The 19,496-nt window shown below is 40.5% G+C and overlaps 1 protein-coding gene across 8 annotated transcripts in view; it reads right to left on the bottom strand.

Annotated features, from left to right (window-relative positions):
- Positions 1–2,291: 2,291 nt before the first annotated feature.
- The window catches only part of rnf2 (ring finger protein 2), a 51,377-nt gene continuing 34,172 nt past the window's right edge, over positions 2,292–19,496 (bottom strand). For 6 of the 8 annotated variants that reach the window (XM_078219357.1, XM_078219355.1, XM_078219361.1 and 3 more), the window contains 6 exons: positions 17,492–17,652; positions 16,201–16,416; positions 10,596–10,874; positions 8,843–8,899; positions 6,336–6,507; positions 2,292–3,580 (listed from right to left, as the gene is read on the bottom strand). In XM_078219357.1, coding sequence (XP_078075483.1) covers positions 3,479–3,580; positions 6,336–6,507; positions 8,843–8,899; positions 10,596–10,874; positions 16,201–16,416; positions 17,492–17,652 — 987 coding nt within the window. In that variant the 3' untranslated portion in view covers positions 2,292–3,478. Of the gene's footprint in view, positions 3,581–6,254; positions 6,508–8,842; positions 8,900–10,595; positions 10,875–16,200; positions 16,417–17,491; positions 17,653–19,496 lie in introns of those variants that run through there. The other 2 variants (XM_078219356.1, XM_078219360.1) reach the window with 2 other exon arrangements.

The following is a 19,496-nucleotide window of genomic DNA, read 5'->3' as shown; positions in this document are numbered from 1 at the left end:
TACTATAACATTGTGGCTTTATCCCTTTCTTCACACAAAAAGTTATTTACCACATGGAGAGTTCCTGAGCCGAACCAAATCACTCAAGTTTAACACCAAGAGAAGACAAAAAAGTGAATAGCAAGTTATGCATTAGCATATGGTTAAGAACAAATGCCCCATTTTCCTTCTTGATTGTGGATTTTGTTTTACGTTTCCCCATGTATAAAGTGGTACGCAACATATATCAAAGTTTAATGCTTCTTTGTTCTGGCATGTAGCAGTTTCTCTCTGTTATGCCCTACACTCAGAACACTTAGCTCAAAAGTCTTAGTTATCATGGCTAACACTTGAAGCAGATACAGTAGTGACTTTTAAGGGGCATCTTGACAAGTACATGAATGAGATGGGAATAGAGGGATATGGTCCCCAGAAGGGTAGGGGGTTTTAGTTCAGTCGGGCAGCATGGTCAGTGCAGGCTTGGAGGGCCTGTTCCTGTGCTGTAATTTTCTTTGTTCTTTAAAATGCAAACAACACCTGCAGTCACGGCTTCTCAAAGTCATCAGCAACCAATGTAACAGCTATTGAAATGTCAGGAAATCAGCCAAACAGAAAAGGAAATGTCAATATCTAGACTTATAATAGCACAGCACAAATAACTCACAATAATGATGGGGTAGGGGCAGGAAGTGATAGACCCTTTCCCAAGTTAAAGTTGCATTTTTTGCATGGTTCAATTTGGAATTTTGATTTTAAAAATCCTTTAGAAATCTGTGAAATGTTAAGTACATCATACACTTTGAAAGCAGGGTTGCCAATTTTCATTCATTCATTTTATGTTGATGTTTGGCCACGTGGCGCCTCGATTCCTTTCGTGGCCACAATGAAGTCCGACTTGTGGCATGCTAAAACTGAGGCTTGTGTCGTTTACTGAGGTGGTTTGTAAACAGAACTGTTGAAGTTTATAAAAGGTCTTCCTGATGCACAAAATACTATGACACAATTCTGTTTTAGCAGATTCTGAGCACAAACAGTTATAGTAATATTATCAGGGCCTAGTTTTAAGGCTGATTAAATTGGATATCCTAAATTAAAGAATCGAACACAGTCAAACTCAGGCAGGCCAGACTTGACGAAAGTCAAATATACAAAGACACAGGAACATATCTGGGCCTGGCCCATCAATCACCCATCAAGGATCATTGCACTCTGAGACCCAGCAGGAGATCATTGCACCCCATTGAAATGCACCAGCCTATTGTTAGAAACCCAGATTGGGCCAGACCTTCTGTCGTCTAGAGTTCCTGAAGTTACCTCATCTGGCAACAGGTTGCATGTAAGCAACACCATGGAAATGGACACTCTGGGGGCGGGCCTCTGTGCCCTGTCAGACAGACATCAAGAAACCCACTAGATATTGGGACCCCCTCCCATGACTTCATTGGGCGGAAGCCAGAGAAGTTTCTGGAAAGGCAGGCAGGGGAATAAAGGTCTGCATCTCAGGCACACCAGCAGCGAAGACTCGACGAGTGAGGTGACCTTGACCATCCGGATCCTGCACTTGTTTGAAGTCATGAGGTTACACTGAGGCTCCAGTTGAAGCAATTTTTTTAAAGCGGCATCTCGGCCTTTTGGCTAAGATGCAAATGAGATCAAGCCTTGGAGAAGGTGCAGTGCCTACTCCAATCAGCTTGGATCATGTAGATCAGGCCCAAGACAGGAAGTGGGAAACCTGTCTCGTCAGCTTGGATCGGGAATGTCTCACTTGCTGAGACTCAATTGGACTTTGATTGGCTATATAAAAAAAACTGACCAGTGAAAGAAGCTGCCATTGAGACTCACCTTCGTTGACGACTGACCAGAGGGACTCAGAATCGAGCCTGCAGTTTAACCAAACCATCTTTGCAGGTAGTATACTTGAATCTGGGGTATCCTCTTGTTTTATGTGGGTAATTTAAGGGTTAATAGTTTTATTATTAATAAACTTACTGGACCTTTCCTTGTGTTTGTCCTTTGTCCATCTTGCAAGTAAGGACACCGGGGTAAAACCTTTGAGTAAGTAAACTGGTCGGAAATATCTGAAAATTACAGGTACAACACAGTCCTTAAACTTGCATTAAGTCTGTAAACTAAGAAGTGCAATTTGAGATAATTTTAAAGCCGGTTTCTGGAGCAACTTCAAAACTGAAGCAGAATACGCCAGGTGCTGAAAATCTCAAAAACGAAACAGAAAACATTAGAAATACTCAGTAGATCTGACAACATCTGTGCCGAGGGAAAAACAGAAGTAACATTTCAGGTTTATGATCAATCAGAATATTTCCAGCATTTTCTGTTGCTGGTTAAGAGCATTTAATGCATGGCACTACTACAAATGGCATCAAGTTCAAATCCTATATTCTTACTTTTAAATAATTCAAGAACATACTAGAATTGCTTGCCTCCTCTCCCCCCCCCCCCCCCCTTATGCTCTCTAATAATTACTGCAATTATTCCAGCAAAGAAACAGTATTATTTAATTTCAATTTGATGGTAAGTAACAGTGTACAAATAAGTAGAAGATGCCCAGGTACAGTATAGTTTCACAGTACAATTACCAGTACTTGATTGACAACATAAATATCCATTTTACATTTTACATGAAAAAATGTTTTTTTTTTAAGACACTGAAAATATATTTCTGTGTTTGCAATGCCATGGCATCCTGTAGCACTTCATTTTGGAATAGTAAAATTTGTTTAAAACCATACCTTTGCAACATTTAAAGGATACTTGCCTTCAAATTAAATATTTAGTTTCCCCTCCCAATAACTTAGTGGATTAATACACTATATAACATGGCCCCAGGTTCAATCCACAGCCAGAACACAGTTTGGGGTCTGACAATTAGCCTTAGCCCTTTGGGTTAAAGGGAGGAATCGTGAGGTTCTCACTTTCTTCCATTGTTGGTCTATCAACACTCAATGCCCCAATTCTCATATGAAGAAAGGTCACTTAAAGTGAGGATTGGAGGGCTGCTATTGTACCATATTCCACCATCCATTGATACTTTCGGGGGAATGCAGGGCTGCAAGAAATTATTTTTATTTTCCAAAAAGAATTTTTTTTCCGTCATATATGAAATTAGGCCTTTGCCAATAGTTTGCAAGAGATTCAGAGCAACCAAAAAATAAGCACATATCTACTGCCTGTGATGTAATCCATAAATCAAGAAACTGAGAAGCAACACACTACAAACTTTGATCTCCTGAATTCCAGGCGGTGGTCACAATATCATGATCAGATAAGAAAATCCACTGGGACACTGTCCTCTTGCCCAAGTCTGTGGTGTTTCAGTTGTGAACTTGTAGAGTCACAGATACGTAAATCTGAACATGTGACAAGTTTTTATTCAATGAAACATCTCACAACACTGCTTGCTGTTGTGTGGAAGACAAAAAATGTCACAACCATCAAAAGCACAATCTTCATTTATTTGGCATGGATCTCACACCAATGCCTATTTGTGTTCCTTGGTTGGTGCATAATAAAGTTCCATAGGTTTGTTCACCTTCCAATATTTCTCACTAACGAGCTCCAATGAAAAGGAGCCATTCAGCAACTGGAAAGAAATAAAACCAACAGTAAGTTTCACAAATCCTTCATGAAGAGTCATAATCCCCATCAGCGACTGGCACAAGGGCCACTGTAGTAAAGCACTTCCATCTGCTTGGGTTTATTACAGAATCCCTACAGTACAGAAGGAGGTCATTCAGCCCATCGAGTCTGTACTGACCACAATCCCCCTCCAGGCCCCATTCCCACAACCCCATGCATTTACACCATTAATCCCTTTGACGCTAGGGTCACTTTAGCATGTCCAATCAACCTAACCTGCACATCTTTGGAGTGTTGGAGGAAACCGAGCACCCAGAGAAAACCCACGCAGATACGGGGAGAACGTGCAGACTCCGCACGGACAGTCACCCAAGCGGGAGCCGAACCCAGGTCCCTGGTGCTGTGAGACAGCAGTGCTAACCACTGTGCCAGCCTCTGTTTTAATTTTTCCTCTCTCCTTTTTCCTTGACCCCAATAATGCATTCAGTAATTTCCAATAGATAGGAGGCTGAATTCAGCCGGACACTCACAGAGCAACAGGTCTGCTAAAGATACTAGATGAGGAAAACATGGTCTCAAATGCCTAGGATCTGTTATGCCAACCTGGAGAAAAGATCCTGAGCCTCAGTTTAATGTCACATTCAAAAGGTGGTGTCCCCAACAGTGCAATATTCCTTTAATAATGGAGTTTAAGTCCCACTCCGCAATCGAGACTGACACTAAAATTTTCTGACTCAGATATGGTGTGGTTACCTCTATCGCAAAACCTTTTTCGCGAGTCTTCTTTAATTGTGACAGAAACTCAGGATCACTGTCAATTGCTGAAATGTCATACAAGTCACTTTTACTAAACCAAATAATAGCATATCTGTTGACATTAGTTGTACATTTGACTAAAACTGATTGAAAATTGTCAGAAGTTTCTGAATCTTATAGGACTCCTTTTAGTCTATACAGTATGTGTAGTTGCAGTAAAATGCATAATATTAGAGCTTCCACTGTGGTCATCTAACTCAGCACTAACTGAAGTTTTTTATTGCCCTTATTAAAACCACGGGATAAATTTTCTGGTCCCGCCTACCACAGGAATCATTTACAGATCCCTTGACCTCGGGTAGGATTTTCAGGTCTTGGGGTTGGCGCAACCAGAAAATCAATGGTCAACATTTCCATTTCATGTTCAGGATTCTGGAGGTTTACCCTCAACTGAGTCACTATTTGGTTATTAGCTGTCCTACAATCTCTTGACTTATTCTTTCATCTTTCCAAATCATTTGCTGCCCATTGGTTCTTTGGTATAAATCCTGCTTCCAAAATTATTAGTATTGTCATTAGTCTCTGCTGTCTCCGCCCCAATATTCTGAGGTGAAGATCATCTGACAAAACAGATAAAAGAATGGGTGCTACTTTCAAAATACGACTTAAATCCTTCTGAAATGCCGCCTTATTGTTGCAAAAAAAAGACTTGAATATCTGAAAACATTATGGGCAAGCAGCCAGAGGATCTCAAAATCAAATCCCAATCTCAGTGATCCTTTGAACCTGCTTATTGTTGGAGACAATGCTCATTCGTTGACTGTTGAGGATCCCAGGTGAACTTTAATGAACAGGCTCATAACAAGCATGGGTCATCATTGCTCAAGTGGAACTGCTCACAAAAAATGCAGCCATGTGAAACATTGGCACTGCTTTGCTGTGGCTAGTGATAATCAGAGTTGTCAAAAAATATCCCATTCTCCTCACCCTCCCTAGCTCTGTGATGTGACCTCCAGCTATGCAATCTCTTTACATACCTTCTGCTTCTCCAACACTGGTGTTTCTCATTCTCACTACAACACCACTGAGTCTATTACCCCCACAGCCTCTGGAACTCCCCTAAAATCTCCGTTTGCGAGCTCTCTTTGCTGTCAAGAGATTCCTTTTCAGTCATCCTTTCAACCCTTAGTTCCATTCTGGTGCTATGGTAATGTTAAGATGCCAAACAGGTGGTATATAAAATGAATGGAAACCACTTTTCAGTTGAATTGCCCCACAGTACGTATCTCTCCAAACCACAGAAAATGTGGCTGTAACTTGCATGTTGATGTTCGAGTGTGATATAACATCTGGAATCAACACAGGATGTAATAGTTCACATCAACCTTGTTAATGGAGTAAAGACCTTACAAACGCCCCCCGTTATCTTAAGCGGACTACTTTCCTGGGTTAAAAGACATACATTGGTAAATTGTTCATGCTGTTCCCTGGGAAAGCAAGCTGCAGACCATCTAAGACACTGCAAGCTAAGTTATCTTTGAACGCAAAATATCCCTGAGAGTTGTGGAGGAAATGGGATGTCAGGTAATTACATAGCACTGGGAATGGGTGAATGACTTGTTTCACTTCAATCACAATGCCAGCCCTGTATAACTGGGAAATAACCAAAAGTGAAAGGGCTAAAATGATTTCGGTTCTGTATCAGTACACAGGAACAGTCTCAGGAGAGACACATTCTAAACCAAAGTCAACTGCAAATATCAATATTTAAAAAGCAGGATTGTGCACTTTAATGAGAATGTGTCATTTTTTTCAGTCTAGGAAAATTATCTCCAATCACTCTTCATTGTGGAAATGCAACTTGAATTTCTCTAACGACGGAAACCGTAACATATCTTTCTCTTTCAAATGCTAACCTTCTCTGTATTCCCAACACTCGTTTTCTTTTGATCTGAAATAAACTGCAGCTAACTCACCCCCTGAAAAGCAGCTCAGATACTTACAGTAAACTGGCCATTCACCGTTGCAATGTAAATGGTATATTGCTTCTCACTGACTGTTTCCACATTCATTGGATTCGCTTCTTCATTTTTCCTGAGCTCTTCTAGGGCTAACCTCATAGCCAGGTACTTGGACAGATGGTCAACAGTGGCATTTCCTGTTGTTTTTATATACCTATTACACCAGAAAATAAGAAAGAACATGAGACATGGAGTCATGCACTAAACTCCTTACAAACTCAATCTTAAAGGGGATGTGGGGGATAAATTCATAACATGTTTTGTTAGCATTCACATGGAGCATCCATACAGGAACTTGTGGTAGACGATGTGATTTGCCTTCCATCCCTCTCTCCAGATTCAGTGTTCTAAAACTTGTAAATTACGTCAGGAATATGTTAATAGATTAGGTTTTCTAACCATAAACAATTTAATTAATGTCTTTTGTTATATTTTCTCAAGTATCACTTAACAATATTAGTTGTAACAGAGTTGCAAGGATCTTAGACTTCCTCTTACAAAATAGAGGATATATGAAAAATAATTTTTATGTGTAAATTTAAATAGCTTTTAAGAACATATTAAGGCTTTAGACCATTTCAGTGAGTTAATTCAGTGAGTGGTTCCGTTTAGGAAAAGTAAAGTAAAAGTAAAGTTTATTTATTAGTCACAAGTAAGGCTTACACTGCAATTAAGTTACTGTGAAATTCCCCTAGCCGCCACAGTCCGGCGCCTGTTCGGGTCAATGCACCTAACCAGCCAGCACGTCTTTCATAATGTGGGACGAAACCGGAGCACCCGGAGGAAACCCACGCAGACATGGGGAGAATGTGCAAACACCACACACACTGACCCAAGCCGGGAATCAAACCCGGGTCCCTGGTGTTGTGAAGCAGCAGTGCTAACCACTGTGCTATCGTGCCGCCCCCAGAAGGTCTGACTTGATCCTTGATGTGTGTTAGCTAACTTCAGTGCAGGCTCCAGTGCCCTAGATCAGAAAGGTAAAGATCAGTCAGGGTTTCTGTTTCCAAAAGCTACTCAGCAACACCTGTGGGAAATGTGTGTGTGTCTTTTAGGAGAGGATCAGCCCATGAGGTGTTGGGCGATCAAACAGATGGTCCTGGAAATACTGTCACACGTTTGGGAGAGGAAAGGAGGGAAAAGTGGTGGAGAAACAAATCTATACATGAAAAGTATTGAACAATTATGGCTTATTGCCTTTATGACAGCAATTGCATTTAACCAACTTTACAGGAAGTTATTAGACAGGTTTATTCCTGTTTCTACTCAATGGTTAGAGATATTATTATACGCAACACTTCTTGGTATGACAAGACTTAGTATCAATGAGCATTTTCTTTTCATTTCAGCATTTGAAAACTCCATAGACTCAGACTCCGCTCTGATCTGCGCTTAAGTTTTGTTTATCAAAGGCCGCACCTGTGGCACTCAATCTGTTATCACTTTCACTAACCACTGTAATTTTAAAAATTCATTCATGGGATGTGGGTATCACAGCATTTATTGCCCATCCCCAACTGCCTTTGAGAAGGTGGTGGTGAGCTGCCTTCTTGAACCGCTGCAGTCCATATAGTGTAGGTGCACCCACAGTGCTATTAGGGAGGGAACTCCAGGATTTTGACCCAGTGACAGTGAAAGAACAGCAATGTATTTCCAATTCAGATTGGTGATCAGCTTGGAGGGGAACTTCCAGGTGGTGGTGTTCCCATGTATCTGCTGCTCTTGAACTTCCACAATGTGATTGCACTGCTTTGTTGAAATACAAACATCTGCATAATAATAGGTCAAACATATTTCTGAATCACAAAATTGTCTGCAGAGCGACTTGTCCTGTGGCTGAGTGAGCAAATATTCCACCACTAATGGTCTGTTCCCTGGCCTGGGCAGAGTTTGACAATCACAGTTGGGACAACAAAAAAGGTCTACATCGAGAGATGTCAGGATTTATTTTAAATGCAATGCTCTACATCTTAAAACTCACTGTTTTAGGTTCAGAAGAATGATCACAGTGCTCGAGGACTACAGGCACCTGTAAAAACACTTCTCAGGAGGAGTAAGTACTTGGAAAACAGCAGTGATTTAAAATATATTTGTGGCCACAGTCTCAAAGAACTGAGATAGCAAGAGGCCTGACAATGGATTTTTGCTCTGTTTGATCAGGGAATTTCATCCAGAGCTGTAGTCACTTCCACTGGTGATACAGTTACTGGGATTCAAATCCATTTATCTCATATAAACACTCTCAGACTTCGAGTGAACCAGCAGGTCTGCATCGTACTGACCAAACACTAAAATTGAGTGAGTGCTGACTGTCATGTGTAAACTGGTCACACAGCACTTTAACATTTCTGGCACCATTCAGTTTGCAATTGACAGTGTGGACTCAAAAGTGTCCCGTGAATCGAAATGAAGCGGATTCTCCCAGACCTCCGTATGTAGGTGGTCTGTTACTGGTTTGTGGAGAAACCGGTTGCAGTGAAACTGCTTACCGCTTTCTCGACACCGGTGTGCGCCCCACAATCCTCTGGACACCAACCGTGACCTGCCTTGGTTAAAAGAGAAAAATATTTAGAGTCACAGAACAGGTAGCTCTTAATAGGTAGCATGCTCTATATTAATGATCGCCTTTACTATGTAGAAAATATCAGCACCATTAAACTTGCAGAATACAATATCATCGCTTCCAGGAAGAGCTTCTAACCCTCTCAAATCTCTGGTACACGTGTTTAACGAAATGCACATTTCCTTATCCTTCCATCCCCAGTTTTCTTCCAATTTCTCTCCTTTCCTAAAGCACTGGCACACATTAAAGAATGGGGTCAATAACTAACCCAAATAGTCATTCTTCATGAGTGACCCTAGGAAATGAGGGCTGGTAGGATATTCAGCCACAAAGACTGTCACAGCTGAAAACAAACAACTTCAGCAAGAGTCAATAAATAACCATCAAAAGAACATTCTGGCTGATCTTTTTCTATTTCCCTATCCCAGGGTCACCAAGACAAAGAGTAGCCCCTCATCTGCTGTCTTGGCAGAGCTCAGCTAACTCAGGACAGGCAAACACTCGGGACTTTATAATAGTCAAAATAGGCATCACAGCTCCATTCATGTCACACTGCTTCAAGTCTAAACATTATACATTGTATCAGAGAAACTTAAAGCCCAGAAAGAGGCCATTTAGCTCATTGTCTGCAGTGGTTCTTTGAAAGAACATTAGTTCTTGTTTTCACAATGCCACTTTATGTCCATTACCCTGAAGTTTCTCATTCTCAAGTATCTGTCCAAATCCTATTTAAAATTAATCATCTTCCACTGCCTTTTCAGGTAGAACATTCCAGATCCTGCCAACTTGGTGAAAACTTCTCATCTCTCTTCCAGAGCTTTGGCCTATGATTTTCAATCTATGACCTTTACATTTTCTCCATCTATTCTGTCAATACCTCTCTATCTTGTAAACCAAGGAGATCAGTCTTAGCTTTTCCAAACAATCCTTATGATTATGTTCCTCAACCCTGCTAACATTGATAAGTCTCTTCCATACCCTTAAGGCCTTTATACCTTTCCTAAAATGTGGTTGGGAAAGATATAAAGACAATTCCCAGAACTGTCCACAATCATCAGCTTGAGGTGTCGCCAGTGATTTGTAAAATTCTTGCATGGTCTCCTTGCTTTTATATTCTGTTTGTCTGTGTTTAAACCCGAGTAAACCACGTGGTTTAAGCACCACCTTGTGAACTTGCCTTTCCCCTTTTAAAGATTTGTGTACATGAGCTTCAAGGTCTCTCTGCTCATCTACACTTCTCAAAAATCATGCCATTAAGTACACTGTCTTTTCATGTTATTCATCCCAAAGTGCTTCTCTGCATTGAATTCCATTGAGTGCCGTGCTTCTGCCCATTTCACCACTATGTTTGTCATCCTTTAATATTTAAAATTTCTGCAAGTTTAAATGCAAGAGCTGCAAATGGATTTGCTTTTGCATTGGTGCTCTTGAGCCTGGTGATTTTATTCATTACACTGCTGTTGATTTGAAGGCTGCAAGTGATCCCAGGCCTTCAATTTATATGGTCTTAATGAAGTATCATTCCAAAATAGTTAATCGCACTCTCTTTTTCAGACGCTGACTTGACCTGACATACCTTTCCAGAAATTCCCATTTTGTTACCAGTATTTGGTTTTCCTTTTTTAAAAAGGAAATTCTTCTGGTCCAGTGAATAACATTAATCCTTCTCACCTACATACCTGGTCTGTGCTGTTTCATCTTTCTCCATTAGTGTAGGATGAGGCCTGAAGACCAGTTCAATTTCATTGGTTCCATCAGTCACCGGATCAGGATCTCCCGTCCCATTCTCATTTGTGGTGTCAAGGTCTGGACCTGAATCATCCGACGTCTTTGCACGTTTTTGACTTGGTCCCGCCTCTTGGTTACTATGCGTGGAGGCATTACTGCAATGCGAACTGTCCCCATTGTCTTCTGCTCCACTGCCATTCTCAGCCTGATGTTTTCTCACTCTCTGCGCTCTGTGCCAAACAGACAATAATTCAATGTGTTGACATTAAACCGGTGAGAGAAATATCAATAAGAAGGCCCCTTAGACTCTTTCAGGCCTAATGCAGTGTACAAATCAGCTGGTTATGTTGTCGTTGTAACAGTTTAATGTATTGGAATAGTCAATGAATCAAATATTTAATCACTAGGAGAAATGGTTGCAAAGGCTCTAAAATATTTAGTTCATCAACAATCTAGATGCATTTTGTTACAATGAAACTTAGACACACAAAGTCTTTCCATTAACCAACATAGCAGGTATTATAAACAATTTATGTACCCGAATAGTATTCCATGTTGCCTCCTTGCTACCAGAGTGGTCTAATGGCTTTCAGGCCTCAAAAAGGCTTGCACCCCAAGAGACAGGCAAGGATTAACACCAACCAACAAACTTCTAAATCCCTAAAATACCAAAACAATAAACGTGAAATTTGAATATTTTTTCCAAATGAGTAAATAAGATTCTTATCAGGCTTTACATCTGTGATTTTTGGCCAGAACAAAAATTATGTTTCTTTGTTTTTCACTGAATTCATTTTAATCAAGTACAATTATTAAGGGCGGAGTATCATTTTCTGATGATGATTTACTGGACTAGCAACATGACTTTGGTGTCAGTTTGACTCAGCACTCTTGCTGCTGAGTCGGAGGTTTGTGAGTTCAATATAAAAAAATTATGTAAAGATGTTAAGTCTCAGAAAAAGTCTTGATTGACCAATTAATAGCAAAACGTGTTACACCTTTGAAATTTGTCACATAGGAGCTTTAAAGTAAGCTTTTTAAAAAAAAGAGGATCTTTGTGAAAGACCGATAATGAGTGAAATGCAAGTTTTTCATGAGAGGAAAGCAAATGGGGAAAAAAAAAGTCTTTAGAAAGAAAACAATGATTGCCTTATTACATAAGCCTTTCTTAATTAATTACAACATCTAACAATGCAACACCATTTAAATCACATTCTTTTAATTATTTCTCTTCCCAAGCGGTTACTCAGTCTTGCTTGTATAATTACTTCACTTGTTGCATTTTGTAAATGTACTTAGACTGCTTGTACTTTGAACTCATTGTGTCTATACTGCAGTACTGGCACAAGCAGCAGCTACAATATTGAAACAGCTATTGCTCAAAAAATCCGGTTTGTGGTTTTTAAGCTTCTGCCAACGGAATTCCCCGTACTCTCTGGAAAAACGGACCAGCCAATGCAAAAAGCTATTCATGCTCATATGAAGTTGTGACTAAAGACTTATGTTTGCCTCTGGAGGTCTCTTACAAACCCCCCTGTCTTAGTGCCTCATATATTACAACGCTTCCTCTGATGACACAGCTGTAATATAAAATGCAGCTTAGGGACTTAGATAATCAGTAGTATAAAACTGATTTTGCCAATCAATACCACAGTGCACTTACAAGCAGTAATAAAAGCATGTTAGTTTATTAATCACTGCTAATCAGATGTGCTACTCTAAATGGGCAGTATTGAATTCTCTTAACAGATGTGTATTAAATCATTCCCATTAAGCAATACTGATCAATATTGACTTAAAGTTCACAATTGTGTTAGAAAACAATGAAGCCCATTAAAGAAGTACACCTATTAACTGGTCCATTAATACTAATTAAAGTTCAGCTGTAATAAGTAACTGTAGACTAATGTTACATAATCATAGATTTAAGCGTGTAGCCTTAAAGGATTCTAATGAAGGCAATGGAAGCGTTTGAAAAAAGACGTTGTTCTTTTACACTAATATTTTAATCTTATAGAATCCTTAAAGTGCAGAAAGAGGCCAATCGGCCCATCGAGTACATTGACTCTCAGAAAGATCATCCCTCCCTTCCACCCTATCCCTGTAATCCTGTGCATGGCTAATCCACCTAACCTACACATCTTTTGACTGTGGGAGCAAACCGGAACACCTGGAGGAAACCCAGGCAGACAAGGGGAGAACGTACAAACTCCACACAGACAGTCACCCAAGGCCAGAATTGAACCCGGGTCCATGGCTCTGTGAGGCGGCCATGCTTACCACTGTGCCACCATCTTGTACTTGAACACTTAGGAATTCTGCCGTGTCCTATGAAGCTTTCAGAGCCCAAACTGGAGTGGTTAAAGTTGGAGTTACTGTAGCCTTTAATTACTGCAGAAACTGAGGAGCTAAAAACGAACATACAAACAAGGGTAGGAGTGGGTAATAACCCCTCTAGCCTGCTCCATCATTTAACAAGATCATGGTTGATCTGATGTGATCTCAAATCTGCAATCCACCAACCCCCAATAACCAATCACTGCCTTCCTTTCAAGAATCTATCCACCTCTGCCTCACTTAGAAATATTCAAAGACTGCTTCCACCAACTTTTCCAGAAGACAGCTCCAAAGACTCACAGCACTTTGATTTTCATTTCTTCTCCGTTTTAATTGAGCGACCCCTTATTTTTAAACAGTGACCCCTATTTCTAGATTCTCCCACAAGATGAAACATCCTTTCCAAATCCACCCTGCCAAAGCCCCTCAGGAGCTTAAATGTTTCAATCAAGTTGCCTCTTGCTCTTCTAAACTCCAGTGGATATATACCTAGCCAGTCCAACTTTTCCTCATAAGACAACTAATCCATTCCAGCTTTTATTATAGTAAACCTTCTCTGAACTGCTTCCAACGCATTTTCATTCTTCCTTAAATAAGGTGGTTAATATTGTATACAATACTCCAGATGTGGTCTCACTGGTGCCCTACACAACTCTCCAACATTTGTATTCAATTCCTCTCACAATAAATAATAACATTCCACTAGCTTTCCCAATTACTTGATATACCTGCATCTTAGTTCATAGAATCCATGGTGTAGGAGGAGGCCATTTGGCCCATCAAGTCAGCACCAACAACAATCCCACCCAGGTCCTATCCCCATAACCCCACATATTTACCCTGCTAATCTCCCTGACACTAAGGGGCAATTTAGCATGGCCAATAAACCTAACCCACACATCTTTGGAGTGTGGGAGGAAACCCACGCAGACACAGGGAGAATGTGCAAATTCCACACAGACAGTGACCCAAGGCCAGAATCAAACCTGGGTCTCTGGCGCTGAGGCAGCAGTGCTAACCACTGTGTCACCCATTTTAAGATCCTTGGAAGTCCATTAGGACCTGGGCACTTGTCAGCCTGTAGCTCCAACAATTTACTCAGCACGTCTTCTCTGGTGGCTGTAATTTTCTTGAGTTCCTCCCACCCTTCCATTTCCTGGTTTATAGTTGCGTATGGGATGTTACTTGTATCCTCTATGATGAAGATTGATGCAAAATACCTGTTCAATCCAACTACAATATCCAATCTTCTTACGGGTCACCTGTCTTTACACAATTAAATGCTTTATCTTTAGGTTTGATACTATCTTTAACCTTTCTAATTAACCATGGTCTGTCCTTTGGACTTTTTCTAATTCATGGGATGCCTTTATTTTGTGCATTCTGAAATATCTCCTTAAATGTTTGCCACTGCATCTCTATTGACCTATCCCTGAACTTAAATTGCCAATTTACTTTAGCCACCTCTGCTTTTATGCCCTCACAATTGCCCTTATTTAAGCTTAAGTCTCAGAGCCACTTCTCTCTCCCTCGAACTGAATGTAAAATTTAATCAAATGCACACTCCTGTTCTTGTGTATTTTTCTCCTAACTGCTATCCCCAAAATCATTTAATTTTAGTCATCTTAGACATAATACCCCAGCTGGAGAATAAATGAAATAAAGTATCTGATCAATGTGTTGCTCCAACTGTAATATGTAAAACACAAAAGCGATCAGGAGTCACAGGCTAATTCTGATTTTATTACACGAGTCAAAATTGGTTTTAGAATTCTTCTGTCTTAGAGTCATAAAGGTGTACAGCATGGAAACAGGTCCTTCGGCCCAACTTGTCCATGCCGCCCTTTTTTTTTAAACCCAAAACTAGTCCCAATTGCCTGTATTTGGCCCATATCCCTCTATATCCATTTTACCCATGTAACTGTCTAAATGCTTTTTAAAAGACAAAATTTTACCCACCTCTACTATTACCTCTGGCAGCTTGTTCCAGATACTCACCCACCCTCTGTATGAAAAATATTGCTGCTCTGGGCACTTTGTATCTCTTCCCTCTCACCTTAAACCTATGCCCTCTAGTTTTAGACTCCCCTACCTTTGGGAAAATATAATGACTATCTAGCTGATCTATGCCCCTTATTATTTTATAGACCTCTATAAGATCACCCCTCAGCCTTCTACGCTCCAGAGAAAAAAGTCCCAATCTATCCAGCCTCTCCTTATACCTCAAACCATCAAGTCCCGGTAGCAACCTAGTAAATCTTTTCTGCACTCTTCCTAGTTTAATAATATCCTTTCTATAATAGGGTGACCAGAACTGTATACAGTATTCCAAGTGTGGCCTTACCAATGTCTTGTACAACTTCAACAAGACGTCCCAACTCCTGTATTCAATATTCTGACCAATGAAACCAAGCACGCTGAATGCCTTCCTCACCACTCTGTCCACCTGTGACTCCACTTTCAAGGAGCTATGAACATGTACCCCTAGATCTCTTTGTTCTATAACTCTTCCCAACGCCCTACCATTAACTGAGTAGGTCCTGCCCTGGTTCAATCTACCAAAATGCATTATCTCGCATTTATCTAAATTAAACTCCATCTGCCATTCGTCAGCCCAATTGATCAAGAATCCGTTGCAATCCAAGATAACTTTCTTCACTGTTCACTATGCCACCAATCTTGGTGGCCTTTGCAAACTTACTAACCATGCCTCCTAGATTCTCATCCAAATCATTAATATAAATGACAAATAACAGTGGACCCAGCACTGATCCCTGAGGCACACAACCGGTCACAGGCCTCCAGTTTGAAAAACAACGCTCTACAACCACCCTCTAGCTTCTGTCATCAAGCCAATTTTGTATCCATTTAGCTACCTCACCCTGGATCCTGTGAGATTTAACCTTATGCAACAACCTACCATGGGGTACCTTGTCAAAGGCCTTGCTAAAGTCCATGTAAACATCATCAACTGCACTGCCCTCATCTACCTTCTCCTGTCTGTTTATTTATTTGATGGAGGAGTTTGCTTCTGAAAGTGTTATATTGCTTCTTCCCTCTATTTAAAAGCAGAGACTCAGCTGGTCCTGTTACTGTGACACATGACAAACACCCCCCTTCCCCACTGGTCCTCCTCCACTAACATTTCAATGCGTGTAGGAATATACAGCAGGCAGTTCAATACAATTTTCTCAATTTGGAGTGTTGCACACTCCTTACCTATTAAGTGCTTGCATTTTGAGTCCTTCTTCGATGCTGTGGCTCAGGGCTTGCTGGTTATGATGCTTGCTGATTCGGGCTAGCACCCGCTCTTGGTGTGCCTCGTACTCATCTCGACTGGGATATATTTTGCTGATCAGTGCATCAAAGTTTGGATCTGGCCGCAGCGATCTCTTGGAGACCAGTTTCTTTCTACATGTCGGACATTCTTTGTTTCTAATGAGATAAGTTCTTCATTAATTCTGCACCAGAAATTATATCTTTACAAAAAAGTGATGCAACTGAACTATCTTCAGGTAAAAGGCCTGCAATTGTTCAAAGATATTCTTGTAATACTGTGGTTAATTTCATGTTTTAAAATAATGTGGTCATGTTTTAATTTATGGACAATTGATCTCATCTGTCCCCACAGAATAAAATTCTCACCTTCCACTGGAACAGAATTTTTATTCTGCAACCAATGAAGGCATCTCCGATTCACCACCTTTTACCCATGTACATTATAATGCCTGCCAAATTATAGGCATTGCCTAACTGCAGGAATCAACTCCTTCAGGTGAGTTCAGGAAAGATTACAGAGAAATGTTTTTAATGTTGGGACGCTGCAGGATAGTGGGTTTGTGGCCATGATGCCCTACACAGCGAGTTCACGGGTTCAGCGGTGTTGTTGTAGAGAATAAGCAGAAACCAACTGAATTCCCCCGGGGTGGTGCGGCCTTTCAATTTTGAGCATTCTCACCTGATCCCAGCTGACTGTTAAAGAGCTGGCCAAAGAGAAAATGCAGAGAATTTTAAAATTATAATAAAGTCAAACTGAAAGTTGTGTGAAAAGAAGGGAGTATCAAACTTCCCTACTTGAAATTAACTGCTAAAAGTTGCAAGGACTGAATCCTTAAAAGTGCATTGCTTGCTGGATGGGTGCACTGCTTTTTCATAAAGGGTCGTCTCACCCAGCATCAAAAATATTTGGTTACTATTTTACCAGGGCCTAGGTCCCTTTCACTTCCTTTTCAAACAAAAACAATGGCCATACTGAGGTCCCAAGCACCTGCTGTTTGCCTGCCCGCATTGCTGATAGGTTGGCAGAAAGCCGATTGTGATGGGGAAGCCAGTGCTCTTCTGCACTGGCAGATTCAAAGCCAGCTTGTCCAAGTGTAACTATTTATGAACAAAATCGAATATTTCAAGCATTTTTAGATTTTCATCATTAGGGTAAATACAGCCCTATTCCTACACCATACAAGGCAAAGAGTCAGGGGAGGGATCCAGCAGCCAGTTTGCTATTACATACCCACTCCTGAGGGCAGTAACAATGCAATCAGCGCAGAAGCGATGTAGGCACTCTTTGGTCGTCATGGTGTTCTTCAGCATGTCTAGACAGATAGGACACATCAGCTCACTGTGCAGACTTCTGGGTGACACTGCAATCTCCATGCCATCTGTGATTGCCTCCTGTCAGTCACAAAGTTCATCATGTAACAATAACTTCAAAGCACAACTTTATTACTGTACTTGGGTTAACTCCAACCTTAATGCACCCAGGTCATAAAGTTATAGGTCACCTTTCTCTTGCCGGACAGAATAAATTGCATTTGGTGACCTGCCCAATTTATATTTCAAAGTGATTAAAGAAAATAGGGAGCAGCTGGTTTTCTCTAGATCACTCTAAACTCAGCCTCAGCTACCGTTCAAATTACACCATCATCGGGAGAGTATCACTGGTTCTCCGGCAGACCAGAAGGGAGAATTCCACAGAAAGCCGAGCACACAAAGGAGAAAATCAGGCACAATCTGTCCTACTCCACAGTGTGCAATGTTCACCAGTATACATTCCAGCTGTTCACAACTGAGGCAGGCATGTTGTGGTTTGGAGCAGAAAGGTGATAGTAGCAAAAGAATTAAAAAGTTCATAAAGATTTTCCTTGGGGAGGGAGAGGGCCTTCACACAATTTTTATCCTGAGCATGTTATATGGCAGTCATAGAATGATGCAATTTGTTAAGTCTTTGTCATTTTAAAAGATTTTGCAAAGACTTTCTTGGAAACTGTGCCCTGTAAATTGTTACTAAATATCTCCTCTTTCAGATTCCATACTCTAAAAGGTGACTATGGACTTCCATTGGTCCACAATTATGCTTGGCAAAGTACTGCAGTGGTTTGCCACTGCTTTCTGCAGTAAGGTTGACCAGGAAACTCTCCCACTCTTACTGCCAGCCATCAGGCATACTGGAAGGATTTATACACTGATAATCAACCTGTTTGGCCATGTTCTGAATGCACCTTCCGTGGCCATCAAGTCTCGGGAGTTGGACTTGAACCTAGAGCTTCTGGCCTGGTATGCCACAAGACTCTCCCACCAAAAACCCACAAAATATAAATCATACTAAAAATAGACAAGATATGAATTATAATGTGAAAGATTTACTTTGCAATAAAATGTTTAATTTGTAATTACTTATGTATGGCAGGATACCTAGACTATTTGGAAGTGCACTGCTAAGCTGACTAAACAAATTTCTTACTTTAAGAGCAACATTACTGGCCCAATGAGGAGTTTTCACTTAGCTTCCGTTCCTGGCAAAACAAGGCACCATCTGCTCTGATATAATGGTGCCTCACTCACTGACAGGCAAAGGTTCACATTACAGCATATGATCTTACCATATAAGGCTTCATAATGCAGTTTTTGCATTTTAAAGAACATTTCAATAACAGATTATGATTTCATCAGTGCAATCTGTTGTTTTTTTAAGTGATAAACGGGATAATCTTTCCCCAATAATGCAATATAACTTATCATGGGGGAGTTTCAGCTAGGTCTGTGTGTGAGGATAACTGACATTTAAAAGATTGCCAAAATAACAAGCTTTGAAACATTAATTACCATGTTAGTTCCCAGTTTAAAAAGCTTGAGAAAAGCAAATTTACGATTTCCTTGCTGCAAAGTCTGGACGGTAAACTCCTACTAGAACTTTATCTGTGCTATACATTCACTCTGTGATTAAATGGGTCTCCATTTAACCCCCCTACAAATTGCTACAGCAGAGCTGAAATAGTCAGGTACACTAATGTCATTCATAAAAGACTGCGCCATTTCTGTCTACGATTTCACTCTAAAAAGAGAATGATGGTAATTCCCTTCTATTCTCTATATATCATAACCATGAAGCACAAACCACTTCTCCCCACCCTTTAATCCATTGAAGTTCCATCTTTATGAAATTCTTAAACAATATTGGTGAGATATGAGCACAAGAAAATCCAGAACAATACAGGGTCATTTAACCCCAGTAACTC

Source organism: Mustelus asterias, chromosome 8 (genome assembly GCF_964213995.1).
Source record: "Mustelus asterias chromosome 8, sMusAst1.hap1.1, whole genome shotgun sequence".
Taxonomy (NCBI): Eukaryota; Metazoa; Chordata; class Chondrichthyes; order Carcharhiniformes; family Triakidae; genus Mustelus; species Mustelus asterias.
The sequence above is the reverse complement of the archived record's forward strand: the minus strand, read 5'-3'. Positions and strand labels throughout refer to the sequence as shown.